Below are 25,448 nucleotides of genomic sequence, written 5' to 3' on the forward strand. Positions count from 1 at the left end.
GTATTGTACTGTGAAACATTTTCTTAAGAAAGTCAACACTAATTTGAAATATCATGAATATATCTAGGCCTGGCATGGGTTCTCCGTTATAAAGTGGAACTGATAGTTTTCGCCATGTTTGATAATCTAAAACATGAAGTAGGCTTACTTCGCCATGGAATCCTGATATATGCTTAAAATAAGGTAAGATGAACCTCAAAAGGGTGTTATTTTTAATTTCTCTTCTTTGACCGTGAATGATTCATACCATACCATAAACTGTCGAGTCACGAGTCGAACGAAGCCTGTAGGCACCTAATACTGGATAATCAAGTTCTCATTTGTCCTCTTCATAATCCCGGCGAGTGTTCGAGAACAGGATGGTCTCCTCGGACCCCATTGCTTTAAGATGTCGCACTAGACGACATGTCCATTCTTTGAGATAACAAGGCGTGTTGGTTATCCTTTTAGTTTTAGGACACTTTCCACCACACGGCACACTCACTCTCCGAGACAGTCCCTATTTACATCTTGAGGACAAGACATTTTGAAGATCGTTCTGTCGTTGGAGGACAGTTCTCAGCAAGTGATTGTCGATCAGAAACTTGCCTTCCTGTAATAAAACTGCTCATTGTAAATTAACTTTGATCTCCATACACATCAAAACTACATCCAAAGCAATCGGTAGAAGATATACATGTACCGTATTTTGTGAAAATTATTAATGATTATGCTCATCACAACAACAGTGCCTCAACATTGTGCATATTCCACATTGTGAGCGCTGGCCATAGAAGACGACTAATATGTTATCTATCTGGAAATATGTTGATCGGTCATTTCAGACATGAAGAGACTGAACGAAATTGGATGTCTCTCAAGATAGGGAAATTAAAAATATTAAAATGTTTAGCTATTCAGAAGTACATGTAGTGAGTGGGAAAACGAAAGTGTCGAATTGAACAAGTGCCACTTAACTGATTTAGTATTCACCGTAGGCTTCAGTGGTCATTATCAAAGTTACTTTATAGTGTCATGAGGAAGTTCATCAACAATAGACTTCACAGAAGCAATGAGGACTTCAATATACCATAAAAATAAAGCTCTATAATGGTTCATATGCTTATATCTAAACATAAAGATCAAATTTGCATTGCTTTGCACTTGAAATGGCGACCATAAACCAATTTGAAGGCTTTCACTGAACTATCTCAAAACCTAGACACTTCGCTCCAGGGGGTCTATGGGCAGAAGATCGCTCGGGCATACAAGGCATTCATACGATACCAAGAATGAGGTGTTTTTTAACTTAAATGACAAAAAGTTTTGGTAAACATGTACAGAATTCTTGTTCTGAGTCCTTCCAGATACAAAAATGTTGTGCCATGATAGTGGTCATTGGCCCCGGACTTAATTTCAGCTGTTGGTTAATAGAATGATTTTCCGAGATCTTCGTGGGGGCGACCAACGGATCGAATTTTCAAATGAACATTGAATATTGGGTTGAATTTCATTGAGCGCATTTTTAAACAGAAACTAACGCATTTCATTACTAAAAGTGCATTATGTATTCAAGTTCTTACTTTTTATGGTAGCTGTATTAGTAATGAATTAGCTTGAGTTGTGAGGATGTCAGTTTGCGCTTTGTCTCGAGCGTCCTGATGAGTCAAATACCTCAAAGGAGATTATCAACACGACGAGGCATTGTTCGTATTACCAATACATATCCTCCTTCGTGGATCTTAACCTTTCAAGCAGATCAAACACATTATGAAAGAGCGACAAGACACATATAAAAGTAGCTATTGTTAAAAGTGACAGTAGATGAGTTGTGACCGGGATTACCCTGAAAATGCGATCCCGGCGTCTCTTGGTCGAGTTACCGATAAGCCGTGGGAGAGGGGACCAACGCAGCGATCAATTATTGTTTACAGCGACTAATACAACCCCTATACTGCATCATAAAGCTATAAACTCCATCTGAAGGAAACATTTTCATAAGCACCCGAAATCGCCTCGAGTTAAGTCGCTTCAGTAGTAGAATACACTTTTTGCTAACTCCCTTCGCCGATTCAATACTGGAGATTTTTTGTGTCATCATCTGGTTTAAAGATGGTTCACATTCTTGACTTTTACGAGCATGACTATATGCTCTCGCCATTTGTAAGTGTTGTTTTGGCATATCTTGTCGCAAGCTTGAAAAACCAGGTTCTTCTTCTTCTGCGGTATTCGATTGCGCATGGAAGGCGTTTCAGCTCTGTGATGGCCGAGAAGCGGGCTGCTTTCACTAAGTCCTCTTAAATTTTGAACAGACAAACCTGCTTTGTGTATGTATCTTCATGCGAGGTTCCGTGGTCCTGCTAATGCATGTCGGGCTGGAAAATTACTCTTTTGCTTTGCTCTTTTTCCAGCTGCAGTCTGGGATTTGCTCAGAGATTAGGCATCAAGAGCCAAGCGGCCTCAAAACCGATTATTCACGATTCTTTATCTCATCATTTCAGGTTCCTGATTACAACATCTCCATCATCGTCATGAACAATTCGTCAGTCAAAGAGACGGTGGTTGTGTCCCGGGATCTCAGACCAGCAGACAAAACTGTCCTCCCACCACTGCGGCCGAAGACACCGAAGGAGTTACCACCACTTCCACGAACGCCGGGCGGCCGCAGAAAATTCGCCAGCGACTCGCAGCTGCGGTGTGGCGTGATTCAAATCATTGGAGGGATTGCTGCTATCATCCTGGGCACCGGGGCAATCATAGCCGGCTCTGGAGGAAACAAATTAGGCTCCGTCGGGACTAATATCTTCGCCTCTGGAATCTGGGGCGGCCTCGTTATGATAATCGCGGGAATCTTCGGGGTCGTTTCGGCGAAGAACGAGAAGACAACTTCAATACAAGCGTGCTTGGTGTGTTCCGTGTTCAGTTTGTTGTGCTCGCTCATTTTCATTGCACTTTCGGCCAACATGTACGCAATAGACTCAGACTCAGCATTACACAAAAGCGGCACAGTCCAAATCGTGACAGACGCTACTCTAGAATCGAGAAGGAACATAGACATCGTGAGTATAATTGTCGGTCTCATGGTCTTCATCGTAGCAATCATACAGATCGTGATAAGCGGTCGTGCGCTCGCCCACGCCAGCAAACGCAAGAGCGACCGACGGGTGTTCTTCACGGCGCAGCCCACGCCTAGTGGAAATGTCCCTAAAGTGGGGCGGGACGGAGCCATAGTCATCGTGCCGGCGGGGATGCACCAACACCCTCGGCCCCATCTTCCGCCGAGTCATATCGAAGATGACCTCCCCAATACGCCGCCGCCAAGATATGTCGATCAGTTGCGAGAATAACAAGATATTGGACTAAAATGGACTTCTCTGTGATAGTTAGTTTGGAATAAAACATAGTGGAATAAATTCACTGATAGAACAAAAGATTGACAATACAGTTTTTGACATTTCAATTCACTTCGAACCCCTTCACTATAAATGCTTCAAAGCTGAGTGGACTTGGTTTTGTTAGTCAATATTCACTGGAACCCATGGCCATAGAGGCTGCGATACCTTTATGGTGTGATTATAATGTTCTGGTCAAACACAGTACAAACCGTTCCTGGTTCGGTGATACACGTTGTAATATGTCTTTGAGTATCGCATCGAATTTCAATGTAATATACATGTAATAAAGCAAGATATTTTCACTCTTACAAGTCAACTTTATTGCTTAAAACGCGACAGTCAATATCTGCTTAAACTCACCCGCAACTAGTAAATGCTATGATGAACATTAGTGAGCTTTCGCAAGCGTCCGGTTGGGTAGGTCCATCACAACGTGTGGCGAAGATGCATCTGTTGCTAGCGCATATGCACACACTATAGATGAGTTTTCACTAGATGTGGTGAGTCGCTGGTCTAGGCCAGGCGGTTGCTAGCATGGTTAACATCTCCGCACTTGTGAAAGAGGGCGAGATTAAGCTGAATTAGACATCACTATACATGTCGAGAGATCGAGTAAAGTTTGGCCATCTCGTGTTCCTCACTTCTTGCCTACAAAGATAGAAATAATTGTGAGATTGTCTTGGCTTATACTACAAACACGTTGCTATACTACTGTGTGAGCCGTGTGACATTTGATGATGCTAAGAAATCTTCCGCCCCTCGATTTGGCGCCGGTAGCACGGACTTCAGCTCTTTGATGCAACATACTGGACAATAAAAAACAGTACCTAATTCATTGAATTTTAAAATGCAAAAAAATGAATTTACCAATACCTGCGTAGGTAACACTGCCGGTGATTTTGACTGAAAGACAAAATAATGACTTGAGTTAGACTCCACCTCGATAGGTACATGGATGAACAATGCTAGGACATCTGTGCTCTTCTACTTGAAAACGCGGCACTGCAGGGATCAACTGGTCGAAAGAAGCAGCTCAACATACTGTAGGAAGAGAACCAAAACTCTCATCAATATACAGCTGCCCCAAATTAAAGGTTGACTGGTCTTACGCTGAAAGAAAAAAACCACAACTGGCGATAACTTACTTGTCTGTATTCCATTCATATAAGTACGTTCTGAAACAGAAAGATAACATTTCAGTCACTTGGTGATATCACAAACGTAGACAAAGATTAAGACTTTTTTACCATAAAGGCAAAGAGAAACGCTTTGGTCTCTTTGAATGGAGATCGCACATTGGTGCCCGCCTAAAAACACTTCAATCTTTTTTCAGATACATGTGGGCATAGACCCATGCGGCACCATGAAGCAATGGAGAGGTACTGCTATATATAGGCCTACTTACCGACTTTCCAGCCAACAGACTGAGCTGTAAAGAAACGTCATTGGTTGATATGAATATAAGGATACTGATGTTAACAGATCATTTTCAATGGAGTCATGCCATGGCTATAAACACCACCAGTTTTGTGGCTTCGTTTCTTTATTTCTTGAAATGCCGCTGACGTCGCCTTTTAGCTGACGTATCATGATCACGTACAAGCGTTTACAAATTCTTATGTGATAAGGCAATAAACCAATTGTGACTTGTTTACACGTCGTCTGCTCATCATTCTAGCATGGGGGATATACTGCACTACTTTAAAGTTAGCACTTACCCCACGTGATGAAAGCGTCCATATTCGTAACTGAAACAAAAAAGTAAGCGAATATTCAAGAAGTTTTATGCTGGTTTTGGGAGATGTAAGTCGACCATTTGCTTGGAGAACCTCGCAACTTGCGTGAAGCAGGTATGGAATATTTGTTGCTGATACGAATCATCCTCGAAAGTACTCGAACGCCCGGAATCAGTGCTTGCTGCTGTTTGAAAATGTTTGTTTGGGTATTTTTTTCTTCAAGATATAGGGCCTAATGATAATGATAATAATGAAAATAATAACATGAACATGAATGAACAGATAACAAGAATAATTTTTCAAAAAAACACGAACTAACATATTCGCCGAGGTTCGAACTCGTGACCATCCAATCCACAGTCCAACCGTCTAACCGCCGAGGCCATCAAGGCCTTAATGGTAGAGCGGGATTTTCGTTGCTAAACTCGTCGCCATATTGAAGAAGCGCCATGATTGTGACGAGGTTACGCTGGCGGAAGGGTAATTGGGTACAAATAGTTCCAAGCTAACCGTATAATTCAATATTGCGACAGATTTTTCTTGATATATCGTATTTATATAGCTCGGTGATATAATAGATAATGTTCGGAGGTGATTTTAATGTTTGAATGGCTTTCTCAAAAAAGTTTTTGAAGCGAGGTCAACAGGGTCAAAAGAAATAGTCTTTGGCGCCAACGATGTCAGCAACATGGCGGATTTGTTCTAAAGTTCAAGTCGATTCTCTTCAGTGGAATCCAATTTGGATTGAGAAATAAACTCTCTTCTGAATCGTCGATTGAGGCCTGATTAGCTAGCATTGGCTGATCAGGCCCTTGGTTTCAAGTCTGCATACTTAGTTTGTCGTATTGATATAGCTCACTGTGATTTAGAGGGAGAACTTGGGTGTGGGATTTAGGTGACGAGGATGAAAATGCACCGATTCACCTCCGTGCTGCCGGTGAGCGTATCATGCAAAAACAATAATTCTTGAAAATAAATGGACGGTTTAATACGTCAAAGCAAGTAGAAGTTTTGGCTAAGATGTTGATTTCACTCACTTGCGCAGTATCCGCCTCCGACATCAGTTGTACCACTCATGCCAGCGCACCCAGTGCCTTTGACATTGAAGGCTTGAGGGATCTGTGTGACCCCATTCACGATCCTCGCACTCATATCTGAAGGCGAAAGGGGGAAATATCACTATATATATAGTAGATGGCGACATCAAGGAAGAAAAATGGTAAAATGTCATTACTTTTAATACATGACAGATACTAAGTTCATGAATGAATAATGGTAGTTCTTATAGCGCTTTATATTGTGGAATATTCTTAAATTACATTCATTCGATAGCCGAATCCAGAAACGCGTCTGTAGAAACCACTTCGGATTATAGCCAGTTGAGAGTATCCAGAGTGGCGCTGGCCAAGGTCAAATCAGAGAGTATACCGTATTCCACCTTGCCACTGGACTCCCTGAATCAGTAGGCGGATTCTCGGCTTCCTTCATTAAGTAGATCGACTACAAACAATGGTTCCGATTTGTCAAGAAATTTATCATAAAGCTCCAACTTTAAATTGTTTTGCCACATAAAATGCGGGTAATGTTTGACTTACTAGTTGATGTGGTGGACGTAGAGCTGGAGCTGGAGAAGCCTCCGCCATTAGACATAGCTAGAAATGAGAGATGGAGATGAAAGAGACATTGTAGAACCTTTAACAAAATATTGTGAAATAAGTAAAAGAACAACAATTCTCCTGGGAATACGGATTCTGATAATGGCTAAACAGTTTGAACTCAGATGAGTATAAAGAAGAGACCATACACGGAAAAGGCTGCGTTCGTTGTTCTGATAGATTGCTATGTTACAGTGTAGAAAGCATAGCAAGATACTCACACGAGCCAGTTAAACCAGATGATCCTCCAGATGAGCCTTGCCAGCTGCCAGTCCCAGTTGAGCCGCCTGTTGAGCTGCTACCAGAGGAGCTACCACCTGACCCAAAGGAGCCTTGCCAGCTGCCAGTCCCAGTTGAGCCGCCTGTTGAGCTGCTACCAGAAGAGCCACCACCTGACCCAAAGGAGCCTTGCCAGCTGCCAGTCCCAGTTGAGCCGCCTGTTGAGCTGCTACCAGAGGAGCCACCACCTGACCCAAAGGAGCCTTGCCAGCTGCCAGTCCCAGTTGAGCCGCCTGTTGAGCTGCTACCAGAGGAGCTACCACCTGACCCAAAGGAGCCTTGCCAGCTGCCAGTCCCAGTTGAGCCGCCTGTTGAGCTGCTACCAGAGGAGCTACCACCTGACCCAAAGGAGCCTTGCCAGCTGCCGGATGAGCCACCACCTGAGGAGCTAGATGAACCTCCATTACTTCCAGATGAACCTCCGTAACTCCCTGAAGAACCCCCAGAACTCCCAGAGTGGCTTCCATGGCTTTCATCCGACTCGCCGATATAGTGACCACCACTACTATGTGCACCATGGTATTCCTCTGATTCGTCGTCGTGACCACCATAGTGACTGTCGTGTGAAGAGGATGACTCGCCCTCATAGTGCCCACTTCCTCCGCCCGATACGTACGGAGCTATGGTCGTAGGCCTACCCACTTCCATAATGACTGATGTCACAGTAGGCCCTGCAAGTGAAAGTTAACCATGTGAAATATTGTTTTAGCGGACCGATAGACATTTTCAGTGAATACGACGAACCTCAAGTAGTATGGCACCGGCCGGTCGACTGAAGCCGATGGTGACGAGAAACCGACATAGAAACATGAGAATGTACATGGTAAAGGAAAGGTCGAACAGCCTGCTTGATCAAATATCACCCTACCTTGCAGGTTGCTGGCAGTAGCAGCAACATTTACAAGAATGCTATTGAAAGTCGTCACAGACACGGTGAAGTCTGTCTTGACGAACCTTGATCCAAGGGCCTGGGTCCAGAAGCTAGTGCTTCTCTGCACACCAATGGCAAAGTAATAGAAATAGGTCTTCATCGTAGTTTCCAATTGGTAGATGATGAGCTGGACTTGTCGTTGTTGACTAGAGACCTGCATACCTCCGCAGAGCCAGATTGATTTGGGTTGGTATGAGGAGAAGGAGTTTTGGACCACCCACTGGACCTTCTGAAGGACCAAGACCACGTTCACTGACACACTCGTGAAGCTCCAGTAGGTCGTTGACAACAAATTGAGGTTTGCACTTATGTCTGACTGCGATTTAAACTGGACCACATTGACCTGGCCGCCGCGGTGGACACAGACGTAGAGCTGAAGGTTGCCGCTGCCGAGGCTGTGAGTCCGGAGGAGTGTCAGGATCATGTAGAAGGTCTCGTAGTAACCATCCTTCCCAGTGGTGCTGGAGGCGTCCAAGGTCAACACGAGTTGAAGGTTGATCTTCTTCATGGTTCTCCAAAGACCTGGAAAGATGATGCAGTGTATACAATATGAGTATGAGAGTGATAGCGATGAATTGGACGGCTAGTGGTCACACCATGTTCACGAGCATTACCATTCCTTAACCTACCATATATCTTGAAGTTTGCCGTGTTGGTCTGGAACCAACTGATCGTCCAACTGGACGTCACGCTGAAGGAACTCAATTGAATGATGTAAGTCCGGTCCACAATGTCCTGCCAGAAAGTCAGACCCGTCTGGGAGCCAATCGCGAAGTAGTAGAATCGGAAGTTAATGCTGATGGTCTGCACGTAGAGGGCGATCCTGGCCTTGATTTCCCAGGAGTTGCCGACGTTGAAACCGCCCATCATGAAGAGACACCTGGAATGTAATGCGATAGAAGGACATGATGAAACCTCGATACATCTCGGAACAAAAATGGCAAAAGACTTGGGAAGGGAACCGGACCTTCATTATCCTGGTCTCTATCGCCAAGCGTTTTGGGAATTACTGAATCACTTGGAAGATGATTTATATGCTGCTCCGAGTGGCACAAAAGAAGGACAAGCTACTTGAATGTATGAGGAAGAAGAAAATTCGAGCAACTTGACATTTGAAAGATGAGTCGAATACCAAGAGGTACTCCTTAAAAGGCGCAGCCGTAAATCTGAGACTTGAGAAGGAAACCGGGCCTACCTGCCAGCCCCTGCTCTCTGGAAGCTCAGATAAAAAGACGTGATCTTTTGGAAGATGAGCTGGATGTTGAGAGCGCTGCCGGAATATCGGCAGCCGTTGATCTGGTTGACATAGGTCTGAGTCTGGGCGTCATTGTCGAAGGTGAAGATCTGGATGTTGGCGCCGTTGGAGTAGACCACCTTCAGTCTCAAGCTATTGCCGCCAAGTATGTACGTCTAGACAGCAGGAAAATGACTCGGTAAGCTATGATTATGTTGTACAATCAGTTACACTGCGCCTTTTAAGGACACGTAGAGGGCGATCCTGGCCTTGATTTCCCAGGAGTTGCCGACGTTGAAACCGCCCATCATGAAGAGACACATACATCCTGGTCGATAAAATTCTTGCCTCGTAAGGCAAACTTTGAAATTCTGTGAATCGATTTTTTACGCACACTCAAGGATTAGCCTAGTTAAAACCAAAGTTTCATCACCTTTACCCGCATCATTTCTCCTTCTCAGTCCATTAAAATTCCCCTCTATTCATTCATCTGACAACAATCAGAGTATAAAGCCGACATAGAATTATATACCTTTAGCATCATGATGATGAACTGCTGCGACTTGCTGAAGGCGGACGCCCCGGTTCCTGAGGAGCCGTCAAGGGTCAAGACGAGGTCCAGGAAGAGGACTCTGGTCTTTGGTGGTGGACGAGGTGGTGCAGGCTTTGGTCGAGATCCGTGGCTATCACCCTCCATATGACCCTCATGTACATAATCGTCATAACCTTCGTCGTGGCCGTGGGCGTCATATGACCCCCCATATGAATCGCCCGAATCGCCCCCGTACCAGTCTCCGCCGTATTCGGAATAACCTTAAATAACCAGACAACGCCTAGAATATGGATGGCTCGGTACGCTGGTTCGTACCCAAAACGCTGTTTTTAGAATCAAACTAACAAACTGACATTTATTTCAAGTAGTTAATAATTGCCCCCCCCCCCCCCGAAGAACTTCGCTTTTCCCACAATACGTGATATCGCCGAGTTTATGCGTTTCAGTAAATTAGCCATTTGCATGGACATTTGAATTTCCGAAAATCCGAACCCTACCGTGCGCCGATTCGAGCAGTATAAGAACGCCCAAGGTTACAGTCAAGGTCAACAACGGCGACGCCATCTTCGATGCTGGAATATGATATGAAAATGTAGCATAACTTATGCGCGGTCATCGACAGAGGTCATTTTATAGCGACTCATACGTCAGGACTGATCCAGAAGACATTGTTGGATGCATTCACCTCGTTCCTCAAGAAACAGTTTGAGTCTTCCTATCAGGTATAACCAATTGAAATACAGGTAGGCCTATCATGCTTATTCGGCGCAGACGGCACGGCTATGATTGAGTGCGTGTTTTTTGAGTGGTCAATGCCTGTCACCTGACACCGACAGGAGGTGGCACATTATTTTTGCTTGGGAAAGTTTATGAATGCGGTAGGTCTTCCTCATGGGACTATGCACCTCGTTGATGGAGATTCCACATTCCGACAGCGACAAGGACCCTTACGCATATATCAGCGCTGACTGGCACTATGAGCGGCAGGTGTGGAATGTCACTAACATGCTGATGTCTATGTATCGAAACTTACAATATAGAGCAAAAAAATTACCATAAGTACTTGATTCAACAGCCAGACACGCTCTTCTCACGCGTCTAAATTTCCTGACATTTTGTCTAAACTGATATGTCACACCCAACCCTTCACTGCATTGAATTCGAGCTAGAATTTCTAATGGTTTCGTTATCAATCCTCAGTTTCGCGAAGATATTATTGCGAGTTGAAGTTAACGGGGAAAGAGGATATGGCACCACGACTCATGACACCTCAGGGTCAAGAAATCAATCGGACATGCAATCTCCAAGCAGAGAATTTGAGGGGAAAACTGTCAGCATGTCTGACGGTCAGGGCCGGGGGCGAAGTCTACTGGATTGGTGTTGGCCGGTCGTGGGGAAAACGGTTTCTGCAGCTGCAGTATTCAAATCGACACTCATCCCATAGCTGTGGCTACATTCAAACACATCCTCGCATAAGAAAGAGTAAATTAATCACTGCGTAGGAGTTTATTCAACTGTGGTAGCTAATAGATAAAACTACATGTACGTTGCATAACACACATTCGCCCCTAGTGAGGAAGATGAGAGTAATACTGGCCAAGGGATACCACCCTCATTTCAAAGCTCTGGAGCTTTGTGACGTAACTTTCCACTTGACAGCCGAGATCGTTACCGAAAATGGACTAATTGTTTACACAAAAATTTCAAAAGCAGAAGAAGAAGAAACTCACCTATTGACACGTTAGTTATCGAGACGCAAGTCTAAAATGAGCTCAAAAGACTGTGGACTAGGATTGTGCTTTTTAACGGAAGGTCCAAATCGCCAAGACACTTCTAACTTCCTGTGAGGTATTTCCGTATGATCAAAGGTGCCCTGCCTTCAGGCGAGTTCAGACAGAATGGTGACACCGCGAGGTGGGTACATCAGCATATACTACCAGTAAGTCTTTTTTCATCTATACCTCCACTTCGAACCCTTCTGCAGCTGCTAGGTGCAAAATAAGTGACTCTAGATGAAAATTCATAAGTCAGGAATGTTCAGTTTGGGTGGTATTGATCGATTTAAATAGTGTTGATATGAGTACAGTCTCCTACAGTGACCCCATCCAAAGATCGTGTTCATCACTTTGTAAAGTGATGTCCACTTAATAAATCGTTCGCAAGTAACCTGGAGCAACTCTGATTTTTACTGACAAGTTTCTTCGTAGTTTGGCTCTTATGCCAGGGAAAGCAGAGGAGCCTACATTGGATCACATTCTTATAAAGTGCATTTCACGTTTCGTAAAGTGCAGAACTTAAACGCAAATACCAGGTTTCATCGATACAGTCTTGCCTGTGCGAGTAGGAACTCTATCATTCCGAACTCTACTCGAGGAACCCTAGGAGCTAGTCTCGCCCAAGAACTTCTACCTCTACATAACCTCCCCTCTCCACCAGGCCAGATACTATTATGGATACTACGTACATGTATAAATAGGTTGAATTTATAGTCCCGACAGGCATCCTTGGGCCCCATTTTATGAACATGCATGCATGATGGTCTCCTTTATAAGTCCTGCATATTCCTCGACGACCGCACTGTCCACCAGGTGTTTGTAGTTCACCAGAGACCAGCTCATTCTTCCATCAATCGTTACAATATTGTGCACAAACAAATGAGGGGTTCCCTCATGTTCGGCTGTAGCCCAGTACGTCTCAACCAGCTTGTAACGCCCGGTCTCTGCAGGGCGTCCAGTCGCCGCGATTGCTTCAGGGCGTCCAGACGCCACGATTGTAAAACTCCCGCGGTTGGAGATGTTGAATGCATTGGTAGGTCCCTTTTTATTCAAAAATGGTTCATACCCACGTGAAAGCACATCGAGCAGAAACTGCGACATCTTCATTATAGATATCGGTTTGCCGCCATCAATGATTTTCTTGATGTCCACCAAGGACTGCTTTGCAATATCCCAGAAGGACTCCTCGGAGTTCCCGGGAAGAGTAATCGGAAGACTTCCAAAAGTGATGAATACGCCTAGTGATTCCTCTGGAATAGGCTCTTTGGCAAACCTGCGGAGGCTGAGGTTAAATACGGTCGGAATTTCAATCTTTTCCACTGCTTGTAATGCACCGTGTTTCAATAGGACTTTTTGAAAGGCGACAGCAGCGCTCGCTGTGCACGTTCCGTGAACTGTCACACCCATTTCCTTACTTTTCCTGACAACCCTCCTGGTCTCTTCTGCCGAGAACGGTATGGGCAAGACGGTCGTTGTATGCTCAGGCTCCAAGGGAGGATTGGTGCTAAGGAGGTCACTGATTTCTTTAGGGCATGCATTAGCCCATGCTCCAGCAGCCTTCAAGAGAAGGGGCAGTCCCAAAGAAACAATTGTGCGCATGAGTCTACCCGGTGTTTTGATAGCCAAGTTACTCTCCAGAGAGGTGGACATTGGTATGCAGTCAATGGTAGGCTCCACCCCAGTCGCTATTTCCTCCATGAATCCTACGAATTCCCGGTAGACTTTCATGATCGATATCCCGTCTAGAAGTCCATGGTGAAAGGTAAACACCAATGGCACGGAAAAGACGCCATTGTGCTCCTGGCATTCCAACATCCGGACTCTCCATAACGGCCCGGCTGAGCAATTAAAAAGTGTCTTGAGTTCCATTTCTAAAACATACACCCAGTCGGAGCCAGCAATCTCTAGAAAATCGATCTCAGCTTCGTCCATCTCAACGAAATATTTCACAGTTGCCTGGTGTCTATGGTTGAGATATCTCAACCTTAGTTGCTGGTACCGTGTCATTAACATCTCCAGAGCCCTCTTAACATCAGCAGCAGGAACTACGCCCTCGGATTCTATAATGATGACGTTCGAATCCAGAAGTTTCCCATTGCCTTGAGTGTGAATAATTTCGATACAAACCTCCATTGGGCCGCAACGTCGCCATGGCTTTTTCACCTTTCGAATAGTATCATCGTCATCGCCGTCATTCTGCAGGTATTTCCATATCATCACCATGACTGCAAATCCCAGAATGGCGCACACAGCAGCCACAGTATTCGGATATTGCTCCCAACCAGTGGTTTCGATAGCCATTTCAACAAAAGTCTAGCAGCACTGCGCACACGTGGCAAATGCTTGAAGCCGATCGGACAATACAATAGGCCTACACATAGGCTTGGGCCAGGTTTGTTGCTTGTCAAAGCCCATCCGCAGTATTGCAATTGATTTGCCGGTTTGCTAGTTTTAATGTCAAGTCATCGCCTGTGTGTATAAACTGTAGGTAGGCCTGTAGAAACTTTATATCATGAAAAAAGTTTATTTGGACGTTTGAAGTCAAAACTTTTTTGCGACTTACGTTGTTTCTTGATTTTGAGTAGAAAAAAAAGTGAAAAAAAATATTTGGACTTTAAAATTCTTTTTCATCTTTCAGAGTTGAAGTTCAAAATTCTGAAAATTTTTCAAAGTCAAAACATTTTTTGGACTGATGATATTTCTTCATTTGGAGCAGATTCTCATGGCCATGCGCATGGGAAAGCATGTATACTCCATGGTGAAATATTTTACCGTCCCAATTCACCATGGTGCATTTCAAATTTCACCATGGTGAACTTCAATGTTTACCATGGTGAACTTTGAAAATCATTTTTCGTAAGGGTATTTGCCTATCGCCGGTACCGATATGATACCATCAATCAACGCTAATTTAGAGATTCGTATGATTCAATGATGATTGATTAATGATCTTTTCCCCAGCTATATTTTTATTTACGCCATAAACCAGGCGTGTATGTGATAACTCGTTATACAGCTCCTCGCCTAGCTACCTCAAGGTCGATATATCATGGAAAGAACGTGTGATATGCTGGCATTGACCGCATTTGCATTCACAATGGCGATGTATGTGTGAGTGCCTGGCGGTGCTGAATACATCACTGAGTGTGTGTCATACATAGCCCTACAGTGGTTGGTTGTGGAGCGGAGACAGGTCAAATCCTCGTTTCAAGGTAAGCGGGGCTAGTGTAAGACAGCTTGGTTCCTTTTGCTTGACATGCATGTGGGCCTACAGCCACCTTCATCAAACCATCGTCAGTCGTATCCCCCTCCCCTCGCACACGAAACCGATGATGAAGGCAGGCCGTCATTGGTACTGTAGTATGGTACCAGCTTGATAGGCCTCACCATTTTGGGACCACAACTAGTGTCATTTAAAGAGAGGTTGACCTTAATAGAGAGGTGTCCGCTAAAGAAGGTTCATCTAAAACTGTTCATTTATTTCTATGCAAATTGCACACATTTATTGTTGGTTTTTTAGGTCAAGTGATTACAAAGGGACAATCAATGGTTCGTTGAATATGAATTACACTTGTTCTATATCAATATCATGCATACCTGATGTGCATGTGAGCCTACCGGTCTGAAAGTAAATAGTGTAGTGCCACTTGAGACTAAGTCCTAATCAGGAGTATATGGGACATGATTGTACATGTAGCAAATGACTATGATCAGTAACCTTACAATATAATTTTATATCGCGGGACGTTCTCTCTTTGGGATAAAATCCCCTACACATCAACATCCCAGTATTACTTGGTCTTGTTTTACAGATGAAACCATGATGTAGACTAACTAACAGTGAAGTCGACCAAGGCCATGTTTACAAACATGATCTCACTGGGGACCCCTGTGTTTCTGATAGCATTACTCCTGCTCCAGTCATCAACGCCCTCTGTCAGCAACCCCCAGAGCAGCGAGGATTATAAAGCGACCTCTACCGGTGATGGGGTAGTAACTGCCAGAAAGGTGATGATGTTTATGTTCGACGCCTTCCGGTGGGACTACGCGGAAATGCCGGGCCTTACAGGCTTTCCGCGTCTCTTCAAAAATGGCGTCCGTGCTGAATACATGCTGTCTGAGTTTCCCACTGTGTCCTGGCCAAACCATTACTCAATCACCACAGGTAAGCCAGACACCGACAACCTTTACGGGGTTTACATAACTACACGCTATGTAAGCCAACGGTAAGGCAGCTGGCACTCTGTTGCGAAATACCTCCTTACGCAGCTCTATGCAGACTCGAGCAGCCCGTCTGTCATCCTGAATCCCGGCAGGATGGTCATCCTGTGACGTGTGTGATGGCAAGAGGAAATAACGTACGATGGGGCACAGCCAATGAACCCCCAAATGAAGAACAGGTTCTGGCTATTATAAGTAAGGGGTTGCGGGTTGGTAAGGTAGCCTATCACGTGTTGGTACTACGTTTCATTATCTTCCAATAGGTCTTCACGTTGAAAATCACGGTTTAATTGACAATGAAATATACGACCCTGTCCTGAAAGAAATATTCAAACCTGTCAATGAAAATTACTACAAGCCTCACTGGTGGAATGGAGGTGACCCCATCTGGATCACGGCAACTAGGCAGGTACGAAGTAAAGATCCTTTATCTTGGTGTGAATATTCGTCCTGATTAATTTGATCTCCACAAGCTCTGTGGGTCAACCCATATGAGAAACGTGAGATGCCCAGTGTTTTGATATCTCCATTGTCTTGCCTCTCTGGGGAAGGTCCCCGGAAAAGCCGCAAGCTTAGGCCGGGTTATCTTTCTCCCCAACCCCGTTGGCTCTTACGGTGCCGTCTATACCTAGATGTAGACTCCTATGCAGTCCATTTCGTCATTCTGAATTCCTTTCCTTCATCTACCGGCGACCCGACAGGGTGAGGCCAGTCCACTGCGTCCGGAGTGAACACAGATATCGCTCATCACCTTGGCATCGCGATTGCATACGCAGCCTACCGCCGAGAGGTATCTCGTCGAGGTTGGGTGGGTGGGTGGTCAACGTATACCTATCTAGTATCGAGAATTGCAGGGGATCTGTTATTGTTGGTTGACAGTTCAGTTGCAAAATTGTTGAGATTTAACACCAATTCCAATTTACCACTATTCACAGGGTTTGCGGGCTCATATGTACTATTGGATTGGTGGCGATGTGGAAATCCGTGGTCTGCGTCCGGAATGGTGGCGCCCTTACACGGATAGGAATATTTCAGGAGCTGGACCAACATACTTCAACTTCACCCGAGATATCGACCAAGCTATCAAGCTGTTTAAGAATGACAGTGTGGATTTAGTTGGTAGGTTTTTAAAGGTCTTAATTATACGCTTACACAGGATTCTTGAGAAGAGATACTGTGTACGATTGCTGAATGTGACACCACCGATTGCGTTGGCCAGCAGGAACTTGAATAACATTGCACTTGGACTAGACTATAACCCTATGACAATTCTATCAACTCCCTTCTTTCCCTTCCAGGACTATATCTCGACCGTCCAGATTACTACGGCCACGAGAACGGGACAATGTCCATCGCACTGAACAAAACCGTTCATGACTGTGATAAGGTCATCAACCACTTGCTGGACCAATTAGAAGTCAACAAACTCGATAATGTGGTTGACGTTCTCATCTTCTCGGATCATGGAATGGAGAATAGAAGTTTTGACAAACGCATCTTTCTCGAGGATTACATAAGCAAGGAAGACTGGAATAAGTCGCTGATTCAAGGAATCGGTGGTGGGCCACTGGTTGGACTCTGGCCTAAGCCTGGCTTGAAGAAAAAGGTATGCAGTATAATATTCTGTGTGCGATGTTGATGTCGCTCCAATGTTCAACTACTAATCCCTCATCTTCCGAGACAAAAAGTGTCCAAACCAATTGTGTTCTGAAGGACAGTGGCAATGGTTGTTAAAAGGCCATTACTATCAATACCGCAGTGATATGAAGCTCATAATACTAATAGAATCCTTTACCCTGGACATTCTATCTCAAGACATGTCAAAGTTCTAAGACACCGGTGTAGTATAGCTAGGTGTAAGACGTACACTCCCCTGGTTCCTGCTTTTAGTCTACCTAGTCGTAATAATGCCACTTTTTAAGATCTTATACCATATTTCTCCACTATGTTCATTCATCATCTCGTTCCAGCTTTATGGTACTTTCAAAGATCGCCACCCAAACATGACAGTATATTACAAGGAGGACTTGCCTGAAGACGATTACTGGCACCTGAAACACAACAGGCGGACACCACCCATCTTACTAAGGGCTGATCTTGGCTGGTATATCCTTAAGCCTGTTAACTATACGGTAAGGACATTCAAGATTCCATCCTGTAATTCTTAGATCATACCATAGGGAGTTTTCCAAAAAGGCCACGTCCAGTTAACGCGTATCCCATTGTTCGACTTGGTTATCAGGAGGTCAAACAATGAGATAGGCGTTCACTTTGGCGTTTCGGGGGCTTTGCGAAAATTCCATAGCTGGTGTACGGCAACGTACGAGAAGTCCTGAGACCGGGATCTCTATCATTGTCTACCTCCTTGCTCTTCTGCCGTCCTACCTCCTCTGCGAGGCGTCTGGCCGAATTCACACTTTGACGCTCGACGTTCAGTAGGCGTTGGGGTTTTGTACTGTGGCGGCTCAGAGGCGCAGAAATCAACCATACAAAATTTTGATCTCACAAGATGACGGAGGTTATCTTTCGTCTCATTCCTCAAGTCACATCGGACAGGGTTCATGAGTTTTATATGTTTTTCAGTGGAACTTTACGGTGGGAGGGAGCCACGGATATGATAATCACTACAAAGACATGCGAGCAAGCTTTTTTGCCATTGGCCCACGTAAGTAAATACATGTACAATGATGAAGATTTCTACGAAGGCAGGACCAAACTCGGTGGTTCGACTGATGCAATAAACTTTCAGGAAAGTCCGTGATTAGGGGCCGAGCAGGTCGCTCAGTCACAGTTTGGCCTTATCGTGATGACAAGCCTGAATACTGACAAAGATAGACTATCTTCTCGCGAGGTAAAGCAGTAGTAAATTGGTAAACCTTCATTTTCTCTCCTCCACAGATTTCAAGAAAGGCTACCTGGCTCCATCATTCCCAAACGTCGACGTCTATCAAATACTTTGTAAAATACTTGACCTTGACCCTTCACCTAACAACGGGACTTGGAGTCACGTGGCAGGAATGCTAGTCCCTGGAAACTGGAATAAAATGATCCGGATTGATGCAAAGACGAAATCGAACTATATATCTATGATGAACAAACAATTGATGGCCTTCGCGGCTGTGGTTCTCATGTTTCTGATGTTATAACACAGGCCGACGATAGCTTTTTGTGGATATGACTTCCCAAGAGTTCTCCAGTGTCTCGGGCAAGTGTCCGCGGCAGCCATTCTGCGGCAATTAATGCGTAGTGTTAGTGACTGCATTGAATGACTGATGATCCGGGCCAATGATCTTCCTAACAGGGGGTTGAGATCAGGGATTAATCACGGATCCTTATTCGTATGCGGATAGAAATGTACACCAAATTCGTCCTTTTTCTGGATGGTTTAATCCATACGCATGGTATACCTAAAGGATCATTCGATAAGCCGCTGCTCACAACCTCCCTGTCGTGGCGAGGACTGCTACTTATCACTTATAACAGATGAATAGTAAACTCCTCTGCAAGTTCAAAATTGTCTAATTGTCCCAACGTGATACTACATGGTGTATTGTTTATATCGCCTTTTAACGTAATACATGTCTGTTACTACTTGTATTTGTCATCTTCATCGTCTTGTGGGGATTATAAAAGTACAGGATGACCTTGTCGTCTCAAGTCCCCGGTTGACTAGCCCAAACTAGTTTAAGCACTACACATTCGCTTTCCCAGGGAGTTGGCACTCCCTGTATTAAGAAAGGAACGCCTTAAGAGTCCCCCGTATGCCTTTCCTGCAGAGGGGACACTCATTTATCCTAATGTTGCAGTTCTGACAGACGACTAAATGTCCACAAGGTATAAAGACTATGTTCGCATCGCGTTCATAGCAAATCTTACACATCTGCTTGTCCTTCAGTTCCCGGTTTTCCTTCTCCAGAATTTGGGTCTCTAGGCTTAAATTTCCAACTGATGTTTCGATATTTTTTATAGCTGAACTATTTCCCGGGTTGCCACCAGTCGGCGCTGTAGTTTCTGTCCATGACGAGGCTCCTACAGACAAAGCCATGGCGAAATTGGAACTTGATGTCGTGGAACTTGATGATCCTGACCTTGGTGTTGTGAATGGAGTTTGTTGACTTGTGGATGATCCTTCGGACCTTGAAGACATGGCAGGATTCTGAGCCAAGCCTAGCGCGTAGTGCCTGACAGGGTAGTCGTCCCCCATGTCAGCAGCCTCCACGGTAGCCATTAACATGTCCTTGTACGACTTGAAGTCGTCTCCATTATAGATCATCTGCTCTGCAATGACAGCACCGACAAGATCAGCAGAGAAACCCATCCCAATTAGTCTCTGTGCCCATTCCATGTCCAAACGAGCTCGGACTTCACGGGCTTGGACTTGCCTCTTCGGAATCCTTGGGGGACGTTGGGCTCTGGCATGTCGGGTGGTGCCTTGTACAGAGGCGGGTAACGGTGGCACTGGTTGCGTCTGACGAGGAAGGGCTAAGGGATCTCGTGCAGTGGATGTTCTGGCAGTATCACTTGCGCGCACTGTTTGGGGCTGATGGCTCACTGACAATTCTCGACTTGTAGAAGCCACAGGATTCGTTGGATGAGCGGTTTGTTGAGCCACACTTGCCTGAGATTGCTGTGGTTTTCGTACATTCTGACTATCGTCAAGTTCCATTAACTCCCGTTCAAGAGTGCTATCATCCATTTCAAAGCTATCATACATCTCACGTACCATCCTGACAAAACGTTCACCCTTCGAAGACAGCACAAAAGCACATCTTGGATTTGCCTTGGCGTGTTCTATCCAAGCGTCATCACTCCGTTTCAAAGGTGGGACAGCGATGCCACAGTAGTGACACAACAAATCCCTTCCCCCACCAGGATAGAACAAGCCAGCCTCTGCTGCTTCGGTGACAGAACATCGGAAAGCATTGTCCCATGTCCCAAAGCTAAATGTTCTTTCAGCCTTGTCAGAAAACCTTGGATGTCTCGCATCCGTTGAGTGATAAACATTGGAAGCCGACGATTGGAGGTGAAAGCCATGTGACGGTTCTCCATAGAGATCCTCCTCGTCCTCATCGCTCGACCCATCGCAGACCACTTTTGTATCGAGATGTTTGACGTTACCATGGTTACGTTTCAAAGATGGTGTGTTAGTTGCTGCTCCGTCCTTGTTTTCAGTCTTGTGGGTGATTCTTAGTTTCTTTCCAGTCGTTCTGTCTCTTTCAATCGACCCCGAAGTATATTCATTGACTGCACCATTCCTCATTCCAGTTCAAAATGATGTAGTGTTATTCTCTCCTGAAAAATACAAAGAGTAGACCTATCATGTTTAATCAAGAGTCAAGTCATTGATTATGATCATCATCCTGACCCCAAAAGTTGGGCTTTGACATCGCTACCCATCATCAGTGGTACACTCTTGACAGTGCATCTACTGTAGCGTTGAGGAACGAAATCAGCGCCTCTACATTATAGTGTCAAGATTGGGTCGGGTCGCGAATTTGTTTTCCTGAACCTTTGGTGCACTATAGTGTACATTTGTACAGGGACTTTCAGCCAATCAGATTTCGACAAATACATGACGTCAGAAGGCTCAAAAACTTTAGAGCAGTTGGTAGAGCGCTCGTCAGAAATGGCAGAATACGATGTTCGATCCAAAGGGCGCGAGTTCGAATCCGGTTGTGGACATCATTTTTCTTTTTCTTTTTTTTTCTTTATATTTTATTTTTATAATGCGTTTCTTTTCCCTTGTTATTTAGATTTTAGATATTCGAGTTATTTCTGCTGCCTGCAATATACATACAGAAAGGACAATAACAATAGCCCTGATCTCCAGTCAAGGACCAAAATGATAGTCCTTCAGATATCATATTGAGTATGAATATACAATGAGACTTGTCTCATGTGAATGGTCTTCCTCCGGTATGAATATGTTTCTCTTAGCATTCCGCGAAGTTACTATTTATAGCTCACAAGGTCATTTGCATAAGATATTAATGACGTTTTAGTCACGTGACAGTCGGACATCGACACTTATTTCTACGCATTTGAGCTTATTTCAAAGTCAATTATCTTTGACCCTGCATTGTTTTTAGCATGAATGATACCATAGAGTCAGAGAGAGAAATATTCAGAACAATTATGTAGTATTTCCGACACTCGGACATGTGCCAGATTGAATCTAACTGCCCTAGTTAGAAAGCCTGAATCCATTACGAAACCGCATGTTTGTCCGACAATGGGTGGTATGAATAAAGACTAGGAAATGCTTTTACTTAAAACTTCACGTACATTTACACTAGGCATTTCTGTACAAACAGAAGTAAAAGCATTTACTAGTGTTTATTCATATCACCCATTGCCTCTAATTCAGCGATGGGGAAATAGAGGGCAGCAGCTGCAGTGATGTCTTCTTCGCGGAATGCTAAGACTTGTCTTTCTGTACTGCCTCATGTGTATGGTTCCTCCAGTATATTTTGATACTGTATGCTTCAAATTTGAGTAACAAGCACAAAACAATACAAGCTTTATCGGATTCTGATTGGCTGAGAACCTGAGTACAAATGTACACTGTACTGTCCGAAAGGGTCAGGAAAAAAATTCGCGGCCGGGTCGAGGTAGCCTAGACCAATACTCTGCTGAACAGCGTAGCGGATCGAGGCTATAAAATGGGTTAGGGTCAAGGTCGTGCCTCCCTTGTGCGACCTAAATGCCTCCCTTGTACGACCCAAGTGCCTTTTTACACGTTACAAATGAAGTGAAAGCATGCTACGAAACGTATGCCACTAAAATACGAGAAAATGTATTACATTTGACAACCCTACCCATGTAATTATTGGAATCTTTGGGAGTCCTTTTCGAAATCTGCAAATTTGGGAAACAGCTCAAGACTGTCTATAGTCTAGACCACTGCACAGGAACGTACCTTATTGAATCGCCCCCCCCCCCCCCATCCACCCTAATCGACAACCCACTACAGGTATAACTATAAGAATGGTATTTTACTTGGTTTTAATGTGTGTTGTTGGGGGGGGGGGGGGGGTGTCAGTCGATTGCGGATTTGGAGGGGGGCTATTGAGCTCTTGTTTCCATTATCACGTGAACAGACTGTAGCCAGTAGGGGAATACCGAATCTCGTTTTCAGTCCGCGCCAATAGCATACAAGCACTGTGTAGGATCATCGCAGTATAAGAGCCTGGTCGCGAGTATGAGTTGCGTAAACCAGTTCAAGGTTAGTCCAGGTAACCTCGACCCTATCCGCCGTGCAGCGGTGCTGTGGCTTTCTGCAGTGTTGTCACATTTTGTGTTATAATCATTTTATAATAATCATGTCAGGAGTCATTCCTGCTCGCCTGATTCAGCCGATTTTGACGTGTGCTTCTTTATTACGAACGAGAGCGTGTCTACAACGGTTTCAACTCCCTGTTTTGTCATTGTTACATACAACAGTTGGTAAGAATATATTCTGTTCACCACACGTCACTCACTGGTCACTCTGCGTATGTGCTATGTATGCCCGGGCCTCTCTACACTCCACAGGCAGGGTGTTCGGTCAGACAGCTGCTCTGCAGTCTGCAGAGTGTTGACTCGATCAATCATGCACTGTGTCAGTGTGTGGCGGGCTGGACAGGTTATCGGCAGGCATCCAGTGCCAGTTGTGAGAACAGCATGAGTAAGGCCAAGGCCAAGGGGTCAACATTGTGAGGCAAAATAGCTTTTAGCTGTCAGATTGGGATTGAGCCTTTCTACAATAGGACATCGGGACGGATGTTGCCTCCCTTTTTTAAGTCCCATTTTTATAGTCCCATCTCCCATAGTGTTATCCTCACCAGCATCCATTTTCTCCCCATATAGTGATGACACAAACTAAGCTGAGCGATGAAGAATGGAAGGCGAGGCTGACAGACCAGCAGTATCATGTGACCAGAAATGGAGGAACAGAAAGGGTGAGTATTGAATGGAGGACAGAGAGTTTTCAAGATTCGGGCTAAAGTGTGCTGTACAATGATAATTGCTACAAGGGTTAAACCTCTTGAGTTTATTGCAGCACTTTGTAGACCCTTAATGTTACCTTTGCTTTGAGACATAAATTAGTAGGAGGCCTAGACTACTTTTCTTCCCTTTGATCTGCAGGTGATTCAGGCCAGATTTCAAGTCCCCAATCTCAAGATTTCACATCACTCACCTCTTATATATAACTATGGTACTCTCTGTCTCTGTGAGGAAATGAAACTGTGAAAGTGGCTCTTGTTCACTTAACCAGCGGAATTTTTTATAATTAGGTTGTGGGCCATGCAGATTGCTGTGTTGTTTGTGTGTGGACTAGGCACACCTCACTTGATACAAGAACTCTCGACTAAATTGATCAATGAGTCATGCTTCCTGGATGTTTGCTATTGGATTTTTCAGGCATTTACTGGTATATACTATGACCATAAAGAGAAAGGAACATATGTGTGTACATGCTGTGGAGTGGAGTTATTTAGGTATGGACTACTACAGTTCTAATTACAAGCTAGTTGAACTAAGGCACCCCTACCATGACAATATGCTTTTGACAAATCTGATCTCATGATAACAACCCAGTAAGGGACACAATTTAAACCCTCCTCTCTGGAATCCTGGGTTCGAGTGATGACTCATCCAGGTCATCAGGTCAGTAATGCAAGGAGTATTATCGATTTGATCCAGTTGCTTCCTCCTTTTATACCCTGGCTGTAGATTAAAATTATGAATGATTGTCTGGAAATATTAAACATGACAAACATCTCTATCTTCCAGTTCAACAACAAAATATGATTCTGGATCTGGCTGGCCGTCATTCTACAAGGCAATGGATAAAGAGAAAGTGATTGAGATCCATGATGACTCGCATGGTATGAGGAGGACCGAGGTCAGGTGTAAAAATGTGAGTGCATTATGGCATTACCATCCAGGCATTTTGGACTGAAAGTAAAAGGGCCTGGACAATTTTAAATTCAAATGATTTGTTTTAGTCAGAACGCCCCCAGAGAAATATTACAATAGAGATACACCCTACCATTAGACCTACACCTTATGCAATATAGCATAGTGGAGAAATATCGCCTGCATTGACCATCGTGTCTTTTTTCAGTGTGGCGCTCATCTTGGTCATGTGTTCAATGATGGCCCAGCTCCGACCGGGCAGAGGTACTGCATAAACAGCATAAGTCTTCAATTTAAAGGGGACGCCGAGAAGTAAATCAGGACATCTGCTCAAAGATCTCATACTGATGGACTGTGTGTGAGGCATTGTGTAGAAAAGAGACAATGACTGCGGTGTTTTCATTGATCAGTTACCCAGGGAAAGTGTCTTCCTGGACAAGGAGAAGTTACCTATTACCTGAAGTAGAAGTGTGTTGCGGATTGATGAAAATGATAAGTATTATGAACCAACCCACGAAACAGCTCAGAAGGTTACTAAGTGGGGACAGTATGCATGTAATTATGTATATTTTTGTATTTTATGTGATAGCATACAGTGATAGTCAGTAAAGTTTTTGTTATAACATGTGTGAGTTGTTTTGTTCAGTTCTCCAAGCATTTGGCCATAGTGCTGCATGAGGCAGGCACCATCACATGTTGTGACTGCTCCAAAGAAAAGATACTAAAGTGGATCGTCAGCAAATAACTAAATTCAACGTCCACAGGGACAGATTGTCTGCCGACACTTTG

The 25,448-nt window shown here is 44.4% G+C and overlaps 5 protein-coding genes across 8 annotated transcripts; 3 read left to right on the top strand and 2 right to left on the bottom strand.

The window, feature by feature from the left end:
* The first annotated feature begins 36 nt into the window (after positions 1-36).
* Positions 37-3,676, top strand: LOC135497961 (uncharacterized). Of its 2 annotated transcripts, none has more exons than XM_064788015.1 (2): positions 37-183; positions 2,481-3,676. In XM_064788015.1, the coding sequence occupies exon 2, from the start codon at positions 2,511-2,513 to the stop codon at positions 3,324-3,326; it is 816 nt and encodes a 271-aa protein (XP_064644085.1). In that variant the 5' UTR covers positions 37-183; positions 2,481-2,510; the 3' UTR covers positions 3,327-3,676. The 2 variants fall into 2 exon arrangements, with proteins under 2 accessions (XP_064644085.1, XP_064644084.1); XM_064788014.1 differs by lacking the exon at positions 37-183 and adding an exon at positions 1,986-2,142.
* On the bottom strand, positions 3,677-11,585 carry LOC135497960 (uncharacterized). Its single transcript, XM_064788013.1, has 14 exons — positions 11,493-11,585; positions 10,260-10,334; positions 9,742-10,022; positions 9,171-9,385; positions 8,605-8,855; positions 7,913-8,497; positions 6,987-7,715; positions 6,706-6,762; positions 6,148-6,264; positions 5,093-5,122; positions 4,780-4,803; positions 4,520-4,549; positions 4,248-4,277; positions 3,677-4,022 (listed from the first exon to the last, which is right to left on the bottom strand). Exons 2-14 carry the CDS (start codon positions 10,324-10,326, stop codon positions 4,012-4,014), a joined length of 2,427 nt encoding a protein of 808 aa, XP_064644083.1. The 5' UTR covers positions 10,327-10,334; positions 11,493-11,585; the 3' UTR covers positions 3,677-4,011.
* Positions 11,586-14,578: 2,993 nt separating this feature from the next.
* LOC135498287 (glycerophosphocholine cholinephosphodiesterase ENPP6-like) lies at positions 14,579-19,425 on the top strand. Of its 2 annotated transcripts, XM_064788531.1 has the most exons (9): positions 14,579-14,749; positions 15,058-15,086; positions 15,350-15,702; positions 16,022-16,167; positions 16,694-16,877; positions 17,057-17,364; positions 17,729-17,890; positions 18,342-18,423; positions 18,657-19,425. In XM_064788531.1, exons 3-9 carry the CDS (start codon positions 15,396-15,398, stop codon positions 18,902-18,904), a joined length of 1,437 nt encoding a protein of 478 aa, XP_064644601.1. In that variant the 5' UTR covers positions 14,579-14,749; positions 15,058-15,086; positions 15,350-15,395; the 3' UTR covers positions 18,905-19,425. The 2 variants fall into 2 exon arrangements, with proteins under 2 accessions (XP_064644601.1, XP_064644602.1); XM_064788532.1 differs by lacking the exon at positions 15,058-15,086.
* Positions 18,253-22,657, bottom strand: LOC135498285 (death-associated inhibitor of apoptosis 2-like). 2 transcript variants are annotated; one of them, XM_064788527.1, is made up of 2 exons: positions 22,577-22,657; positions 18,253-21,050 (listed from the first exon to the last, which is right to left on the bottom strand). In XM_064788527.1, the coding sequence occupies exon 2, from the start codon at positions 21,016-21,018 to the stop codon at positions 19,489-19,491; it is 1,530 nt and encodes a 509-aa protein (XP_064644597.1). In that variant the 5' UTR covers positions 21,019-21,050; positions 22,577-22,657; the 3' UTR covers positions 18,253-19,488. The 2 variants fall into 2 exon arrangements, with proteins under 2 accessions (XP_064644597.1, XP_064644598.1); XM_064788528.1 differs by having other exon boundaries at positions 22,562-22,612.
* Positions 22,658-23,017: 360 nt separating this feature from the next.
* Positions 23,018-25,282, top strand: LOC135498301 (peptide methionine sulfoxide reductase MsrB-like). Its single transcript, XM_064788557.1, has 5 exons — positions 23,018-23,204; positions 23,607-23,698; positions 24,162-24,238; positions 24,534-24,660; positions 24,868-25,282. The coding sequence occupies exons 1-5, from the start codon at positions 23,081-23,083 to the stop codon at positions 24,973-24,975; spliced, it is 528 nt and encodes a 175-aa protein (XP_064644627.1). The 5' UTR covers positions 23,018-23,080; the 3' UTR covers positions 24,976-25,282.
* The last annotated feature ends 166 nt before the right edge of the window (positions 25,283-25,448 follow it).

Source organism: Lineus longissimus, chromosome 13, assembly GCF_910592395.1.
Source record: "Lineus longissimus chromosome 13, tnLinLong1.2, whole genome shotgun sequence".
Classification (NCBI taxonomy): Eukaryota; Metazoa; Nemertea; class Pilidiophora; order Heteronemertea; family Lineidae; genus Lineus; species Lineus longissimus.

Bases quoted from the DNA above. Each gene is read 5' to 3' on its own strand.
- LOC135497961 (XM_064788014.1), top strand. From the start codon at position 2,092: ATGGTTCACATTCTTGACTTTTACGAGCATGACTATATGCTCTCGCCA. The intron at 2,143-2,480 runs GTAAGTGTTGTT...TCATCATTTCAG, and splicing joins ACTATATGCTCTCGCCATTT to GTTCCTGATTACAACATCTC.
- LOC135497960 (XM_064788013.1), bottom strand. From the start codon at position 10,326: ATGGCGTCGCCGTTGTTGACCTTGACTGTAACCTTGGGCGTTCTTATA. The intron at 8,856-9,170 runs GTAGGCCCGGTT...ATTACATTCCAG, and splicing joins CAGAGAGCAGGGGCTGGCAG to GTGTCTCTTCATGATGGGCG. The intron at 6,763-6,986 runs GTGAGTATCTTG...TCTCATTTCTAG, and splicing joins ATCTGGTTTAACTGGCTCGT to CTATGTCTAATGGCGGAGGC.
- LOC135498287 (XM_064788531.1), top strand. From the start codon at position 15,396: ATGTTTACAAACATGATCTCACTGGGGACCCCTGTGTTTCTGATAGCA. The intron at 16,168-16,693 runs GTACGAAGTAAA...CACTATTCACAG, and splicing joins GGATCACGGCAACTAGGCAG to GGTTTGCGGGCTCATATGTA. The intron at 18,424-18,656 runs GTAAGTAAATAC...TCTCCTCCACAG, and splicing joins CTTTTTTGCCATTGGCCCAC to ATTTCAAGAAAGGCTACCTG.
- LOC135498285 (XM_064788527.1), bottom strand. From the start codon at position 21,018: ATGAGGAATGGTGCAGTCAATGAATATACTTCGGGGTCGATTGAAAGA.
- LOC135498301 (XM_064788557.1), top strand. From the start codon at position 23,081: ATGTCAGGAGTCATTCCTGCTCGCCTGATTCAGCCGATTTTGACGTGT. The intron at 23,699-24,161 runs GTGAGTATTGAA...TGGATTTTTCAG, and splicing joins GAAATGGAGGAACAGAAAGG to GCATTTACTGGTATATACTA. The intron at 24,661-24,867 runs GTGAGTGCATTA...GTCTTTTTTCAG, and splicing joins CCGAGGTCAGGTGTAAAAAT to TGTGGCGCTCATCTTGGTCA.